Genomic DNA, 18697 nt, shown 5'->3' with positions numbered 1-18697 from the left:
GGCATATCACTATCATATTTGGGCACACAAACTAGTTTGGTAGTGTAGACAGCTTTATATTGGCTGTATTGTTAAAACATTGTTCCTGTAATAGGACTGTCCCCTGACTTGTCCAAACTTTAGCAGCGCTATCCAAGTTTTTCTGATAAAGACTACGAATTTAATTGAGTTTATTTATTTTTTAGTCTTTTGAAGAAGATTTTGAAGAAAAATCCAGATGATAAAAAAAACAAAGGTAAGGTATTTACAATATTGTAAGTAACAAAACAAAGATAATTTACTGTTTTATGACTTTAAATTTATTAATTTAGATTTATTTGAATGTAAAAAATCCTTATTTGGTTTTGTTTGTACAATTTGATAATACAGGAAGAAAAGCTAAAGCTCAAGCGGGTATGGTATATCTAATTTTGCTGTTTCAACAAATATCAACTTATTCATTTTTTTAGATATTTTCTTGCTTTCATTCTTGTTTTTGTAGTTTTGAATGTTCTTATCTTCTGTCCACATTTCTAAATTATAAATGTAGAAATTATTTAGATTTTAATCATATCATTAAAAAAAAAAGAATACATCAATCATTTGATCATATCTCATTTTATAAAAAAAAAAAAATTTACTATTTAAAACTAAAATCAAGAAAATTTAAAAGTAGTATTACATTAGAAACCATTTTATAAATTGCTTATATACAGTAGCGCTCATTTCCAAGCTCATCAAAGCACTTAGACTTAGTAGATTCGTGTTATACAGTAATGCGCTTTATAGATGCAACACATGAAACAACTTTCAACTCTCTCTTTTTGACCTGCCATCAAAGGGTACTAATCCTCCCTCAGTGACAGGGGTTGATATGGACCAGTACACCAGGGTTAACCCCTGCTAAGTTACTGCCATCTTAGTTGTTTAGTTCAATAAACATTGAGAAAACTAACATGCACACGTTTCAGAAGGAATTATCTGTAACAAATAACAGGCTGAACAGGCCATTTTTGCAAAACAACGCTATTTGAAATATATTCCCAATTTTATTTATTTGTTCTGATTATTATTTTTCTTACTGGTTTTATTGTCAGTATGAGGTTGTGTCTTTAAAAAAAACAAGCATATTGCTCATCAATGACACATTCAATTCAATTCCTTTATTTTCATTATTCACTGGGCAGTTTCTATCTTTCCACGTTATTCCCATATTTAGAATATACTGTACCATCTTTTTAATCATAATTACCACTGTAGATGATGTTGAGTTGTTTTAGTGATAAATATAATATCTGTGTTGTTGTATATTGTTTGTAAATGGTATTGATACTTTAACTGGTCTGGATGCACCATTGTTTGTAGTGTTGGTTCCACTTTCTTTGAAGATGGTAGAGTTTATTAATCAATTTCAAGGCATTCTTTAACTTTAAATCACTGTATATATTTTATTTGTAAACAGTTATATTGCCGTTGTTTTTTTATATACTATTACTTATACTGCAGCCTACAAAGCAACAATCTTTGTTCATTCATTCACTCAAACTCATACCTGATGAAACAACTTTTGATTAATACTGCACTATTTTTTTTGCCAGATCCCTTACAGGAAAAGCATACTGCCTTAATAGATGAAATGATGGTCAGGATAAAGAAAGGAAAAGTTGGACTTAAACCTGTAAATGAGGTAAGTTTGCCTGAAACAGGGAGTATTAGAATGGTTTGCAAGAGTCAGATCTGTCTGGGCCAGTATTTGAAGAAGTATCTGGAAAAATTATGTTAGATGTTAGGGATTACTCCCTTACCATCTTATAAATGTAATTTATTTATTTTTATTTTTAGACTGTTTAATTTTAGCAATTTTTAAGAAACTATGTATTATATAATTATGTATATTGTTATGTTTTATGCTGGACCTTTTGAAAAACAACAATGTCCCCTTTGTGGGACAACGTTGATATTGTCATCCAGTAGAAATATGTTTATAAATAAATTTAAAAAAATATAAAAAAAAATTACAGAAAAATTTTCAATTTAAAAAAAAGAAAATAAACAAATTATAAAGGAATTATTGTTTACTATTTTTAATAATTTTTTTTACTTTCTTATGCACATCAATAATAAAAAAACAATGCCAATATAACTGTTTACAAATACAATGTAATATTATGATTGAAAATTATTATACGAAACACGATTAAAAAAAAATTGCATACAAACAATTATTTCATGAATTCTAAATATCTTTTTGTATTTTACACTTGAAGCAACCAAAGCCTATTGAAAGAGGGAGAAGCTCTAAACTGAGTCGCAAAAACACTCACACACCAGCCTTTATGGAACTCAATGGACTTTTGGTAGGTGACAATTAATTACCATACTAGGTATAATACCTAAAAGATGACTGCAGCCTGTCAGAGATTGTGGCTAAAGCTATGTCTACACTATCAAACTAGTTTGACAAAAAAAGTGTGATGTGCCCAAATATGGTAGTGATATGCTCAAAATGGTAGTGATATGACATCATCATGTCCATATATGGGCACATCACATTTGTTTTGTCCCATAAAGTTTGATAGTGTAGACAGAGCTTTAGATTGTTCTTCGTTCAAAGGTCTCTAATGAAAACAGAAGTAATATAACTTCCTCTTCGAGATGTATAATGAACACTTGAAAAGACTTGAAAGCATCAAGTGAAACTGATCATAATAATAAAACCATTTTAAATAAATGAAACAAATTCACATTTATTTAGTCATCGTTTATAATTACAATTTCAGTATATAATTGATGGTAAGGGTCCTGCATAAAGTTTACAATTCTGTTTTTGCAGGACCCTTTTACATAAAAACATAAAACACAACATAAATTAAATAAAAGTTAGAAAGAAACGACATTTCCTATAAACATTTTAGTGTATGTATCACAATGGGGAAAGTAACAACCAAGCTCTGAGAACAAACACATTATAATCATAAAAAATCAAGTAACATTTATCAAGATATCAATGTAAATTTTTAAAATCTTTTAATTTTGTTTTTTGGGGTTTTTTTTCAGCTTAGTTACAGTTTAGTTATTCATGTCTTTTTATTTTTCAATATGTTCAGTTCTGTTTTGTTTCTTGGACCACACCGCATTCAAAGGTGCATGGTCAACAAATAAAAAAAATTAAAAATGTGTGTTTGTTTGTATTAAGAATTAAAAGATATCAATATATTAAATAAACAAATGCTTAGACATAACATATAAGAAATACTGTAGCCAAAAAGTAGAAAGGTTAGTTACCTTTAATCTTCAAACTTGAATCACCAACCCCCACATTTCATTAATACACACCTCCTTCTAATATCACCAATAATTAAAAATATGTATATATATGGACTGATATTCCAATGTGTGTATGTATCTTTTTTATTTCAGAAAAAGAACAATAAAAACCAGCCTCCATTAATCAAATCCTCATCCGAATCCGATGCTTCTCCAGAGTTAATGAAGATTATGAACCGTAGACGTCATAAGTTAGATACAGAGGGATCTCCCAAAGAGAATGGACAAAAAGGTACACATTTCAATTTGTTTATTTTATTTTTTCAATATTTTGTTGCTGACGAATATTTGAAACTACCTTGGTAGAGTGTTTCAGTATCATCTTCATTCAAAAATTACCTGGCATCGTTTTATCATGATTTTTTAGTTAAAAGACATTTTCTTTAAAATAAAAATCTGGCTATAAAGATATATTCAAAACAGCAACTATAATTTATTATTATATTGAACTGTTTTTATCAGATAATATGGATATTTCAAATGGCAATGCAGTTAGTCCTCCTCCAATCAGGTTTGTTGAAAGGATTGTGGGATTGTTAGCATGTGAATGATATGAAAAAAAACTTGCATTGTGATTATACAACTCTTTTGCATTGTTCTTTATTCATACAGTAAAACCGCTATGAAGGGGACACTTTCCGAACCCAAAAAAAGTGTGCCCTTAATAAGGTTGACTGTTACTAGTGTTAAAGCTCAGGTACGGGCATGAATTTTAAATTTAATAACTATCTATAGCATGAAAATAAAACTCTGAAGTTGAATAAACTATAGATCGATAATTATTGGAATGTATGGAATTTTTTGCCTGCACCTGGCCTTTGAAACACTACTTTCCCTTTTTCGTTCTACAGGAGATTGTTGCGTTAATAGGGCTGTTGTTGTCCCCAGAATAGGGGTGTCCCAAAAAAAGGGGTTTCTACTGTATTTGGTTTGATACAATACCTCTCCTTTTTATATATTTAATACAGTATTACTGATAGGATTGTAAGATTCCGTGTAGTCTCATCTGAAGATCATTGGTTGGGGTTCCAACAACTATTTTTTGTAAAATATTCTCATACAATTATTTGGCACACTTTACAACAACTTTATTTTATTTATTATTATTGCATGTCTGTAATTTTATTTGGTATTTATTCATATATGCTTGCTATACTTTTTTTTGTTAAGACTGATTAATATTTATTCATATATTTTGTCAAGAGATTGATTGAATGCAAGTTTTAGTAAATAGTAAAACTTTTCCAACATAAAATTGTTTTACTTTACAGGAGAAACAGCCTCTTAAAGAAAACAAAACTAAAGACACCACCAGCAGTTGCTAAGAAACCAGTAACAAGGTCAATGTCATCTACGACAGCACGACCTTTTAACCTTAATCATTCCAGAAGTCGAGTACGAGCTTTACAGGTCAGATACGAGGAAGCTTGTTCCGCAGAAGAAACTGAATCAATCAGTAGTTTATCACCAATGAACTCACCGACCTTTGACTTGCCTGATTTGTTTCCTTCTGCTACTCCTTCTTTATCGTCGTTATCACCCGCATCTGTCAAAAGGAATGGCATAATCGGAGTACCTCAACCATGGACTCCTTCCAGGACTTCATCCAGTTCCAGCACAGCATCGGGAAAAGGCACACAATGGATGGTACCACTTATTGCTCCTATATCGCCGGCAACTTCCTTTTCATCCCAATCATCTTGGTCGTCATCCTCATCATCGTCGCCCCCACCAATTCCTCCACACGGGCCATTTTCAAATATATCATCGCATCATGCTAACTGCCATTCTCGATCCTCCTCGCCGGCAAATTCACAAATTATCGAACCTATACAGAACAGAACTAAAAGCTCAAGATCCCCTTTATCGTTTCTTTTAAAATCGCCAAGTTTTTCTCGATTTTCAATGAATAGTAACAATGAGCTCACAGAAAGTGGCGACAATCATATATACGAAGCGTACGAGTTGTTTGAAGAGGAAGAAGATAATCCATTGTATGAAAGCATAGACCAGCCTTGTAGAGATTACAAGATACGCGAAAGATATTACCCAAATTGTAATAACCCTTTAGCAAATTCAAGGTAATTGTTAAGAAGTTTGTATATACATTTTATATTTGCATAATTTGTACTATTAAGGATTATCTTTTTCTCACTGTTTCAGTTTTATTTCATGTTACACTATATATACAATTGTACTTGTATAAATAATAATACATTTGATTGTGTGTGGAGATTACAATAAGCTATAATGGCTTTAAGTCTGAAGCTTGTTGTTTTAATAAGGCAAAACAACTTAACATTTTTGTTTGTTTTCAAAGCTACATAAATACTTTTGATATATTATGCATGCATTCTATGCTTCGGAATGTGTCATGCATAGTACTTACTAAAACAAAATCGAAGAATATTTTGAAATTCATAGTTACATAAGAGTAATTTTGACTACTATAATAGTAATAAAACTACTATTGCTTCTAAACAGGTTGCGTGATTATGCGAAAAGGTGAGTCACATGACATGTGACATGGTCTGAGCCATAGAATCGTGTTTTGTACACATAATATAACAAAACTCCACTTTTAGATAACATTTTAATTTTGTATATACATAACCTTATCTGGTACTGGTACTGGTTCAAATAACCGTCTCACAGAGACACCTGGTAGCCATTGACTTGAAGTTGGCATTTGGATGTGTTACTTTTAAATGTACAGTATGAGAGTGACTACTACCAAATTGCACAGTCACAAAACAACTTATAAAACAGTTCATATATAGCCAAGTACTTTACACGTAATTGTGTATATATTTGTGACAATTTTAAAACTCTTCTGGATAAGAGTATATTTCTTGTGTAAGAATCTGAAAAAGTATTTCAAATGTATAGATGGTGCAGGGCTGTATCACAGTGTTTCAGGATATGTTATCTGGCCTCACTGTTTAATATTGTTGCTTAGCAGATAGCAGTCAAATTAGCACGAAAATACTACCTGATTTTGACACCCTGTTTGAAAGACCTAGCACAGCTATTTTGACTAGTAGATTAAACTCTCCCTTTTTTGGTGGAATGATGGCAATAAAATCACATCTCAATGTTGGTTTTGACTCAATATGATTTGATACAGATTTGTCAAAAAAATGCTAGGCCCAGACCTAGGTTCACTCACTAGCCGCGCTATGCCTAGAGGCTAGTAGGCCTAGACCCTGTTGCGACCGCGGCCCACATGATGAGCCTTCTTGAATTGAGTTTGCTTAGCTAGCTAGGCCTAATAAATGCTAATCTCAATGTTTGTTTTGACTCAATATGTGTGTAGCCGGAGCTGGACCAGAGCAGATGTGAAAGACCCTTAACCCTCTAGATCCACCACTGGCCCACACCTATCTGATTGCTGATACTGTAGAATGGTAGATGAATATATTTTGTTTAATTGCTATTGAGTAGTAGTACTTAATTTTAAGTGTAAACTGTATGTCTTGTATCTCATTATATATATTGTTTATAATCTGTGGTGTCTATGTACCGCGTTCAAATAACAATTTATAAATGTAATATATTAATCGAGAAATTTTAAATGAATTTGAAATATTTGTTATTTTTATATGCAGAAGTATAATTGTACTTTTACCTTGAAGATATAATAGCAATACATTGCTTTTAAAAAGATTTTATACTAATAAATTTATGTAATTTGTACATAATTGTGACTACAATACCTGGTGAGTTTCAACTGCAGGTATCAAAATAACTTTCAACAAATTATTTAAATTGTATATATAAATAGAATAGACAAATATAGTATATAGTTTATGTAATTTTATATATAGTATGTTGTACCATCGTAGAAAGCCGAGTTTTTACACTATTCAAAAAGCCCTCTATTTTGGATGGAGTCAAAAAGAAGATGCATATTCTGGCAAAACGTCCATTCATGCGATAAATACATGTGGTTTTAGTTTCTGTATTACGGTACCCTCTTTTCAGTTGTTGTCCTAAATGCCTAGGGTGCAATCTGTATATTGTCTATTTATCCCTATTTTATCCATGGGGTTCTATAGTCGTAATTGTTATTATTGAAATAATGAAGTATTTCACAATATGGTTCCCAAACAAATGTTTTTATTGGTGTCTGGTTTGGTTTATGCAAAGGATAATATTTTGTGTGATAGTGTAGTTATAGTTGGTGTGTGTAAAATGACTTCTAATATTTAGACTGTATAATGTAATTAATATGTATGATTGTAATTTACTTTTTGAGAACAGTTGAAAAATCTGTAATTGCAAAATAAAATTAAGAATTCTGTAAACTTGTTGTCATATTTTTTTTTAAATAATAATGCAGAATATTCATGATCACCAAAGTAAAATTAATATTCGTATAAGTATACACAAACTGAATTTCAGCCGTAAGCTCAAAAGAAAGTGGTATAAATTACGATGGTATTTATTGCACTATATGGATGTGGTAGGGGGCTTGCGTCTTTTTTTCGACAAAAAAGTGCACAGCTTGTAAAAATGTATAGCCCCCTCAATAGGTTGTATCGAAAACGACGCTGTGATTGGTCAATGTTGAAAGATAACATCGCGCACATTTTTTAATTCTTCCATTTTGTATCGACAAGTCACACAACAAGAATAACATTTAGGCCTATATTTTGTACCGTGAGTAATTATAAATAAATGCAATGTGGTGCTTGAATTAATATCAATATATGATATTTTGTTTTGATATAAATGCTATCGAGCTTATAATCTTATTTGAGCTTAATAAATAATCATAAATGGATGGCTCCCGATTGATCCAAACTCTGTTAGCCGCGGCCTCCTCCTTTTATTTTAGGCTAGCCTAGGCCTAACCTAGGCTAGGCTAGTAGTAGAGGCCTACTCCTTCCTGCCTGAAATATAGGCTTAGCGGGTATTCGGCTTAGCTACTGTTATTGTAGGCTCTAGGCCTAGGCCTCGCACTTGACTGAGCCTCTGCTAGGCTATGCAGGGTATCTAACTTAAATATAGGCCTATTAGAAGTTTTTAAAATAAATTTTTTAACAATAAAAGCATGTTAGGCCTAGCCTATACTAGGGCCCTACTACTACTAGCCTAGCTAGGCCTACTAAGTACAATATGTTTTTCTAGGCCTTGTTTGGGCTACAGCTACTTCATAAAGGCCTAGCTAAACATTCCTTGTACTATAATAAACTACATACATGATGTAGGCCTAGGCCTAAATGTATTTCCTTTGTTTTATTTCAGAACACACTGCAGTTTGAAAATGGCAACATCACTTGTTCAACTATATGTAGACCAGGAGAACGCAACATCTGTGAATGCATCAAGTAGAAAGTCAAGTACATCAGCAGCTTCTAGGCCTAGTCAGTAAAATGCTACTGCTTTTGAACTGAAATAATTCTTTTTTTTGGGGCGTGACCACCTAACCCAACCAACTGAATACTTGGATTACAATGAAATCGACCAGAGAGACCTTGGTTTAATTCCTCCTCAACTCCTACATCCTCCTAAATAATCAGCATTATACACCTAAATAATCAGCATTATACACCTAAATAATCAGCATTATACACCTAAATAATCAGCATTATACACCTAAATAATCAACATTATATACCCCTAAATAATCAACATTATATACCCCTAAATAATCAACATTATATACCCCTAAATAATCAACATTATATACCCCTAAATAATCAACATTATACCCCTAAATAATCAACATTATACCCCTAAATAATCAGCATTATACCCCTATATAATCAGCATTATACCTCTAAATAATCAGCATTATACCTCTAAATAATCAGCATTATAATCAGCATTATACCCCTAAATAATCAGCATTATACCTCCTAAATAATCAGCATTATACCTCTAAATAATCAGCATTATACCTCTAAATAATCAGCATTATACCTCTAAATAATCAGCATTATACCCCTAAATAATCAGCATTATACCCCTAAATAATCAGCATTATACCCCCTGAATAATCAACATTATACCCCTAATAAAATTGGCCATATTGCGGATTTCGTTGCGTTTAAAATATCCATGTTGCCACCTATTTCCCATTCTAGTCTTTTGCTGCATGTTTAATCTCTATGCATACAAAATGTATTCCTTTCACATTATGTTTCAGTAATAGGGAAGACATTCTCCAATGCATCAAGTCTAGCCACTCCTCGGCGTGCCTTTGGTGACCTCAGTAATGTGACAAGCACAGCAAAGAAACCCGGTGGTGCTATAAAGAAAGGACCAATTAATAGGAAAATGCCGTTGAAGAAGTCAACACTGACTCCAAGTGCGCAGGTACAATCAATTAATATTAAGGAGGTTTCATTTGTAAAACCTTTGAGCTTATCCTCATTTCATATTCGTAAAGCATATTCGTGTGCCAGCTCAATTTTGATAAATAGCAGTTTTTAAAGTCCTCACTCGCTTTGATGTTATGCTAACCAAGCAACATGTACCGCAGTCATATTTTGGATGGCGCCCTCAATATTTCGTTGCCATGCACAACAGCTTATTACTGGCTTATGAATATATGTGTGTGTGACGATTTCTTTATCGTATTCATAGCATTGTGAAACCTCCCTATTAATTTCATTTGGTAGAAGAAAATTATCATGTTTTTGTAGTATTTGAGATTTAGTACAGTCGACTCCGCCTAAGTCGAAACTAATGGGACCGGTATAAAAATTCGACTTACGCGAACTTCGACTTACAGATTTGCAAAAAAAAATGCTAGGCATAGGTTCACTCACTAGCCGCGCTATGGCTAGGCCTAGTAGTAGACCCTGCCCTGTCGCGATTGTGGCCCACGCGATGAGCCTTCTTGAATTGAGTTTGCTTAGCTAGCTAGCCCTAATAAATGCTAAGCCTCTTTTATCGGCAATGATAAACTGTATTTTCTTTTATGGTTTAAGCCCGAAATAATACGAAAACGTATAATAAATACATTTCGGTTCTTATTCGAAATCGGTATCCATTGTTTATTGCCATCTGTCTAGCACAAAATGGGTACCCACAACATGCCGCTCAAGTTCTCAACTCTGAAACAACTCATACACTAGCGCGAGTTGTAGGACGCCACCTATACTATACAACCTGCTTGAGATAACCGATATGGTCCCACATCCCTCTGTCGTTTGTTTATCGATACGTACGTTTCATCGGCTTTTCTAGCGCATTGTTGCCGCGTGATTTGTGACTTCGACTTATACGATATAAATCACTAAATAATGTGTGTATTCGGACCGCAAAAGACGTCGACTTAGACGATTTCGACTTAGAAAAATTCGACAGTAATGTATAGGAAAGAATTTCCATAAAAATTTGACTTTCGCGATTTTTCGACTTGTATGTATAACATTCACACATCAGGCAATTGGACTGCTTGGAACTACGCCCTTGTCAAACAGGCCTCAAAAACTAAGTATTCAAACTATTTGAGATTCTATGCACTTTTGATCTTATAAATAGTTATTTTGAAAATTAATATAGAACAATATTGTTTGGTATACTTTAGAACCCACTTATAGAAGTGAAAATGATGCAGTGCCCTCTATTTTGCATGGAAAAATAGCTCAGTCTCTGTAAACTTAAATTGGTTAAGATGAAACCATGTCTACCTACTATTTAGAACGTGTACTTTATCTATTTTTGAAATATATGTTATTACTTTCTGTGTTAATGAGACAAATACAATGTATGTTCTACTTTTCTAGTCCATCAAAAAACCAAAGGCCAAGTTAATGGAAACTACGAAATCAGCTAAACCTGAAGATGCCTATCCTCCAATTGAAAGTATGCACATCTTTGAGGACATTGAATCTGGTAATAACAAATTTTTCTTCATTTATGTGAGCATGAAACCGAAAACCGTTAGTAGTACCAACAAAAGCTCTGTCTATATCAAAGTTTATGTGATGTGCCCATATATGGACATGATGATGTCATATCACTAGTGGCCACATCACACTGTTTTGTCAAACTAGTTTGATAGTGTAGACAGAGCTTAAGAAGATGGAAGCCTACAAACAAGGAACCCTTCTGTATATGAATTCTGGGTTCGAATCTTGGTTTTATTCTCAGATTCCCTCATCTTCACCATTTTATAGATATAATTGATATCTAGTGTATCACTGGGGTGTTTGTCTGTCAAATTATAGGCATACTATAAATTGATAGTGCTTATGTAATACCCACAATGTTAACATTTTAATGTATGAAAGCTTTTGTGTACCTGATATCATTGTGCAATTTCTGTACTTCTTCAATCTTGACAGCTTATTTATTTTGTAGAATTTGAGTTACCTCCTGAGCACCGCCTATCAAACATGAACCTTTTTAAACGTACTGTGCCTATAATGCAGACAGGGCTACGAGATGTGGATGATATAGTACCAGACTTCTCTTTTCTGACCCTGCATCCAATCGAGAGACCATACACAGACACATCAGGTACTATTTACATATCTAATCAAGAGTAGATGTAATAAGAACACTAGAGGGCGTACCAACAGGAGGGGGAACCAACAAGATAGCGGCCGTAAATGTGTTCAAAAACATTATTTAATATAAAAAATAATAATCTAATATAATACATTAAGACCACATAAATTACAACACATATTCAGTGATACTATTAAATATATTATTAATCGCAATGGAATGAATAATTTCTTGATAATCTAGCATTTTTTGTATAACGAGGATCATATAGAATGCGTTCGCGTTTATACGCTGCGTTGCGTATCGTTCTCACGCAGATAGGCTCAACGCAGGCGTAGCAGTGCGTACAGCGTAGAACATATCGATTTCAGCCGCCATCTTGTTGGTTCCCTCTCCATGGAGAATCACTTTTGAACTGCGATAACATTAAAAGATTGCCATCCAGCCTTCGGCTATTTCAGATCACTGGTTGGACTACAGATTGGGTTTGAATCCAATGCTCGTCATATTGCTTGTATTCTTGGGGCAAGACATTTTACTTGCATTTGTCTCTTTCCACCCAGGTGTACAAATGGGTACCTGGTAAGGTCTAGACACAACTTTGCATTGTTTATTTGCTGCATTACGGGAGCTATGTTTCCATACGTGTTTTATCCAAAAATGACCGGGGTAATGATATGTACAGCGTTTAGAGATTTCACAACATTAGGTGCTTTATAAATCCAGGTTATTATTTAAGTTTTGCTTAGTATTATGCAATATAATAATCGCTCTTTAGTGCTCGCACACTGGTTCCTTTATATATATAAACTTTATTTAGACACGAGACTGATGTACAGCACAACTTGTGATACTGTATTACAAAAAAAAACCAACACCATATAAATACGAAAGAAACGTCACATAAGCACGCCTTAAGATGTCCTGTTTCTTCCACAGATTTCACCTTGCCATCTGTATCACCACTCTCTGATCAGCTACTGGATCTGCCTTCTGTTGTTGATGTGGATATTCTTGACCTCAATTCTTTACTAAAGGATTTGGAAATCTAAACATCCTTTATAAGATTTTAAGAATTATGACAAAAACATTAAGATGATTAAACTGTGGTCTTAACGATGAATCATGCCTAGAAAATTCATTTAGTTATGGAAGAATGTCTATTGGTTCAATATTGTGTGAAATCTTTAGGATTTTATAAAAGGGTGTTTATTGCTAATTTAGTAACGGTTAGAATTAAGTAGGTTATTTTGATCATATATACTTTTACATACAACTACCATTGTTGAATTAGTAATTATGTGGTATTGTTGTAGATTTAAAATAGCTTATGTAAATACCAGCTGTACATTACTGTATATAATATTTTGTATTATCAAATTGTCTTACATTTTGTAGTTTGTTTTTCTGTTTTTGTATAAGTTATAAATAAAGTACATTATTTGAATACTGTATTAGTAATGGGTTTTTGTCTGTACCGTGAGTAAACAAGCAACAATTGTGAATCGAATTAGGCAGTAAATATTGGTTCTCAGACAACTGCCAACGAGCAAGTGAGTGGCCGAGCCACCGTAATACGTAGCAATAACATCGGCAAGGGTTCGAGGCTTACTCTCATTGTTGTGGTGGTACGAGTCTTCTCGGATAAGGACTATAAACCGTATGTCCAGTGTACACATCCAGCTCATTTGCATTTTAAAGAACGTAGTACACGAGACGAGTAGTGGGTTACCCCGGTGTACTAGTGTATACACAGCCACTGGTGATAACTGGGCCCTCTGGGAGACCAGTATAAATAAATAAAAAGAACTCCATATGACATCTCCCTGATGATAAACTACTGTATTCCATCTTTGTTGACCCAGTAGTAGCTAAGCTATCTGGTTCATTTCAGTCACTGTACTATTATAGTAAAAATTGGCAAATTTCTAAACATTATGTTATGTGATATATGTGCATGGTTCTAGACTCTTTCCCACCTGGCCAACTACTGTGTATTTTCAGAACAGAACCTCTATCAAGGACAACTGCCCCCTTGGATAACTACCACTCTATCTAGGACAACTACACCCAAAACAACTACCCCTCTATCGAGGACAACTACACCCAAAGCAACTACCCCTTTATCTAGGACAAATATCCCCCTTGGATAACTACTCTTTCTATCTACTACAACTACCCATAGGACAACTACCCCTTTATCTAGGACAACTATCCATAGGACAACTACCCCTCTATCTACTACAACTACCCATAGGACAACTACCCCTTTATCTAGGACAACTACCCATAGGATAACTACCCCCTTTATCTAGGACAACTGCCCATAGGACAACTACCCCTCTATCTACTACAACTACCCATAGGACAACTACCCCTTTATCTAGGACAACTGTCCATAGGACAACTACCCCTCTATCTACTACAACTACCCATAGGACAACTACCCCATTATCTAAGACAGCTACCCATAGGACAACTACCCTTCTATCTACTACAACTACCCATAGGACAACTACCTCTTTATCTAGGACAACTACTCATAGGACAACTAACCTTCTATCTACTACAACTACCCATAGGACAACTACCCATTTATCTAGGACAACTATCCATAGGACAACTACCCTTCTATCTACTACAACTATCCATAGGACAACTACGCCTTTATCTACTACAACTATCCATAGGACAACTACGCCTTTATCTAGGACAACTACCCATAGGACAACTACCCCTTTATCTACTACAACTACCCATAGGACAACTACCCCTTTATCTAGGACAACTACCCATAGGATAACTACCCCCTTTATCTAGGACAACTGCCCATAGGACAACTACCCCTCTATCTACTACAACTACCCATAGGACAACTACGCCTTTATCTAGGACAACTACCCATAGGACAACTACTCCTCTATTTACTACAACATAGGACAACTACCTCTTTATCTAGGACAACTATCCATAGGACAACTACCCCTCTATCTACTACAACTATCCATAGGACAACTACCCCTTTATCTAGGATAACTACCCATAGGACAACTACTCCTCTATCTACTACAACTACCCATAGGACAATTACCCATTTAACTAGGACAACTATCCATAGGACAACTACTCCTCTATCTACTACAACTACCCATAGGACAATTACCCCTTTATCTAGGACAACTAACCATAGGACAACTACTCCTCTATCTACTACAACTATCCATAGGACAACTACCCATTTATCTAGGACAACTACCCATAGGACAACTACCCCTTTATCTAGGACAACTACCCATAGGACAACTACTCCTCTATCTACTACAACTACACATAGGACAACTACCACTCTATCTACTACAACTACCCATAGGACAACTACCTCTTTATCTAGGACAACTACTCATAGGACAACTACCCCTCTATCTACTACAACTACACATAGGACAACTACCCCTTTATCTAGGACAACTATCCATAGGACAACTACCCCTCTATCTACTACAACTACCCATAGGACAACTACTCCTCTATCTACTACAACTATCCATAGGACAACTACCCCTTTATCTAGGACAGCTAATCATAGGACAACTACCCTCTATCTACTACAACTACCCATAGGACAACTACCCCTTTATCTAGGAAAACTATCCATAGGACAACTACCCCTCTATCTACTACAACTACCCATAGGACAACTACTCCTCTATCTACTACAACTACCCATAGAAAAACTACTCCTTTATCTAGGACAACTACCCCTCTATCTACTTCAACTACCCATAGGACAACTACCCCTTTATCTAGGACAACTATCCCTCTATCTACTACAACTACCCATAGGACAACTACCCATTTATCTAGGACAACTACACATAGGACAACTACCCCTCTATCTACTACAACTACCCATAGGACAACTACTCCTCTATCTACTACAACTACCCATAGGACAACTACCCATTTATCTAGGACAACTACCCATAGGACAACTACTCCTCTATCTACTACAACTACCCATAGGACAACTACCCTTTTATCTAGGACAACTAACACTTACGATAACTACACATCTAGGAAAACATCATACCTACCCCTGAATATATTCCAATGTTATTTTATCTATGAACCTGTTGCAATTTCTTCCACTTCTTGGAGACTTTATTTCTCACATTTTTCTTTGTAAAACTTGCCAAATTGATTGATTTTAAATGAATATTTTCTTTACAATAAATGTCTTGAGTTTGGTAAACATTTCATCCTTGTTAGTTTGTACATATAATTGACATTCTTTGGAAATGACAAACAATAAGAAACTCTCAAACAATTTCATTTCAAATTCTTTGTTGTATTTTTCTTCATTTTTTCCAACATTTTATGTGTTTGAAAAAGCAATAAAGGTAAAATATACATATGATAAAACAGGGCTGTATTTGCTAAACAATCAAGCCTTCAACGATAGAGCCTAAGTGTTCCGACGACACTAAACTCACAGTGTCGACAAGCCGTCACACATTCATATAAAAATAACACTATTTTAAAGAGTTTTGTACAGATCACATTACATATATATCACAATGTTGAATCCATCTAAATGATAAATTTTTAACGTAAACTTGATTTGAACACAATATTAAGAATCTGTCGAACAACACGCAATTAGCTATACACAAGCAAGAAATGAGACACAAATCTACAAACATACTTTCTTTAAATTACATTATCAAATTCTACAAAAAAAAAACATGTTGGTACTAAACTAAAATTGATCTATTTCAATTTTAAAAAGAAACACATTTATTTTTTGTTTCTACAGTTAAATCAAGTATTTTATACACTATGTACATCTTGTAATGAGTTATTGAAATAAAGACGCCAATTTACCTATCTCCCTTCTATTGACAAAAAATGTTATACTGTATTTTATAAGATCTTTTGGTGCATTTTTCTATTTTCTTTTAATAAACATTTAAAAACACTAAAAATTCTGCAATACATTTATTTAAAGAAAAATTCCTGGAGATGAGTTTCCATGGTTACAAGGCAAACTAGTAATTAAATCATAAAATATATTCCTTTGTAAACTACTAACATTGAAATTGTTATCGCGACAATAGGTTTAGAATATGAGGTATGAGTGTTATGCTATAGTGCTTTTATGAAACATTCAAATAGCTTGACTACAACGGATTTATCTCATCCACTCTGCCTACTCCAGCCTTACCCCAGTAGTGTACATGTGAGATTAACATTTGCTATGAACGCAAACAGTATACAACAATGTAAACAGTCTCTAAGCAGCAACAAGTAACCTCTATGTGGGAACATGTAATTAATGGTAGGGTAGGCTTAACACAGTCTGTACGTATAAGTCAACTAGCATAGAGAACTGGGAGTAACAAGTAACCTCTATGTGGGAACATGTAATTAATGGTAGGGTAGGCTTAACCCAGTTTGTATGTGTTAGTCAACTAGCATGGACAACTGGGAGTAACAAGTAACCTCTATGTGGGAACGTGTAATTAATGGTAGGGTAGGCTTAACCCAGTCTGTACGTGTTAGTCAACTAGCATGGACAACTGGGGCATCGTACTCCTTATCCGGTAAGGATCGTCATGGCTTAATTAACAAAATCATAACAGTAATTTCTATAACATCTTACACAACAACCAAGTGAAAATGAAAACGTTGAATAAAATAGACACCACAAACAAAAAATAATTACGGCATCCAGATTTTGTCTTCAATATAAATAAATTCTGTTGAAATACATTTTACATTCTTTTTTTCAAGGAAAAATATATATAATTTTCTGCACACATTTTTTATTAAAATCACTTAATTTTCACAATCCTGAATATTTTATTATCTTGATATACAAGTTCGAAACATAATCAGGATTTATCAGGAATCTCCTCGTAATTTATCCATAATATATAAAATAGCAAAAAGCATCAAGTATTTTTCCAGTAGACAAATTGTCTATGATATAAATCATTATTGTCCAGTCTAATAAGAAAATGTGTTCATCTTGATGTTTTAGCTTATTATGTTTTCTTCTCCAACTTCTTCGCAATCAGTTTCAATTTAAAATATTCAAACGAAAGCTCTGCTTGTAAACACGTAAAACATCCACTGAGCTCAGCTTAGCTTGAAAATAAAGTAGTTCATTGCGGTTCAATCTGGTTTTGACATTTCTGGACTAAACCAGATTTTAGCAGATGAATCCCACTCAAAACTGGTTTCACTCTGACAGTTCTGGAGTAAACCAGATTTAACTGGTATTAACAGGATTCAGTCGGTCAATAATGTATGTTTAATTTGCCTGCATATTCAAAAGCTGTTAAGAATTTCCTGAAGTAAACCAACTTTAACTGGTATTAACTTGATTTATTTCTACATGTTCGTTTCATTTGCCTGGCGGTTCATGAGACATTAGAATTCCTACAGTATCTTTGATTGCATGATAGATAATGTTCTTGACTTGCAGTTTGTCTTCATGGTTACTATGTGTTGAACTCAAGTAACGGAACTCCTGCGTTAATTTGAAGCATTGGTGTACATGCTCAGGTGATACAAAATCCTCAGCTGCCTTTATGCAAGAGTGCAAGTTGTGTACCTGACAGATAAAACAGTATTTAAATAATAATAATAATAGTATTGTAATGTCTTTAATTAAGAACATGAATGTAGCTACAAACAGTTAGGAGTGAGTGCCAACAGGATGGCAATGATTCTTATGGTGAATGGAAGAATTAAATTATTTAATTAATTTAATTAATTGGGTCTACAGCATGTTTACCACTATGAGCATGTATATTCATACTTCTAAATGCTTTTTGTGATGCAAAAACCAACTCTTTTAAGTTGCCTAGTGGAAAATGACTTAAAGATAAAATTTAGGCTAATATTTATACTGTTC

At 33.9% G+C, this 18697-nt stretch overlaps 3 protein-coding genes across 9 annotated transcripts in view; 2 read left to right on the top strand and 1 right to left on the bottom strand.

Moving 5' to 3' along the window:
• Positions 1 to 7613, top strand: part of LOC144837348 (uncharacterized) — a 29194-nt gene extending 21581 nt beyond the window's left edge. For 3 of the 4 annotated variants that reach the window (XM_078692415.1, XM_078692414.1, XM_078692412.1), the window contains 6 exons: positions 186 to 235; positions 370 to 393; positions 1578 to 1666; positions 2247 to 2336; positions 3400 to 3538; positions 4578 to 7613. In XM_078692415.1, coding sequence (XP_078548541.1) covers positions 186 to 235; positions 370 to 393; positions 1578 to 1666; positions 2247 to 2336; positions 3400 to 3538; positions 4578 to 4594 — 409 coding nt within the window. In that variant the 3' untranslated portion in view covers positions 4595 to 7613. The remainder of the gene's footprint in view (positions 1 to 185; positions 236 to 369; positions 394 to 1577; positions 1667 to 2246; positions 2337 to 3399; positions 3539 to 4577) is intronic. The other variant, XM_078692413.1, reaches the window with a different exon arrangement.
• Positions 7614 to 7859: 246 nt separating this feature from the next.
• On the top strand, positions 7860 to 13222 carry LOC144837356 (uncharacterized). The gene is made up of 6 exons (XM_078692426.1): positions 7860 to 7968; positions 8557 to 8675; positions 9461 to 9630; positions 11049 to 11157; positions 11626 to 11784; positions 12715 to 13222. Exons 2-6 carry the CDS (start codon positions 8576 to 8578, stop codon positions 12825 to 12827), a joined length of 651 nt encoding a protein of 216 aa, XP_078548552.1. The 5' UTR covers positions 7860 to 7968; positions 8557 to 8575; the 3' UTR covers positions 12828 to 13222.
• A 3247-nt stretch (positions 13223 to 16469) lies between these two features.
• The window catches only part of LOC144837342 (putative JmjC domain-containing histone demethylation protein 2C), a 118331-nt gene continuing 116103 nt past the window's right edge, over positions 16470 to 18697 (bottom strand). For all 4 annotated transcript variants that reach the window (XM_078692401.1, XM_078692402.1, XM_078692403.1 and 1 more), the window contains one exon: positions 16470 to 18394. In XM_078692401.1, coding sequence (XP_078548527.1) covers positions 18185 to 18394 — 210 coding nt within the window. In that variant the 3' untranslated portion in view covers positions 16470 to 18184. The remainder of the gene's footprint in view (positions 18395 to 18697) is intronic.

This window comes from Antedon bifida, chromosome 3, assembly GCF_963402885.1.
Source record: "Antedon bifida chromosome 3, ecAntBifi1.1, whole genome shotgun sequence".
Taxonomy (NCBI): Eukaryota; Metazoa; Echinodermata; class Crinoidea; order Comatulida; family Antedonidae; genus Antedon; species Antedon bifida.
Note: the sequence above shows the minus strand (reverse complement) of the source record. Positions and strands in the feature narration are given on the sequence as shown.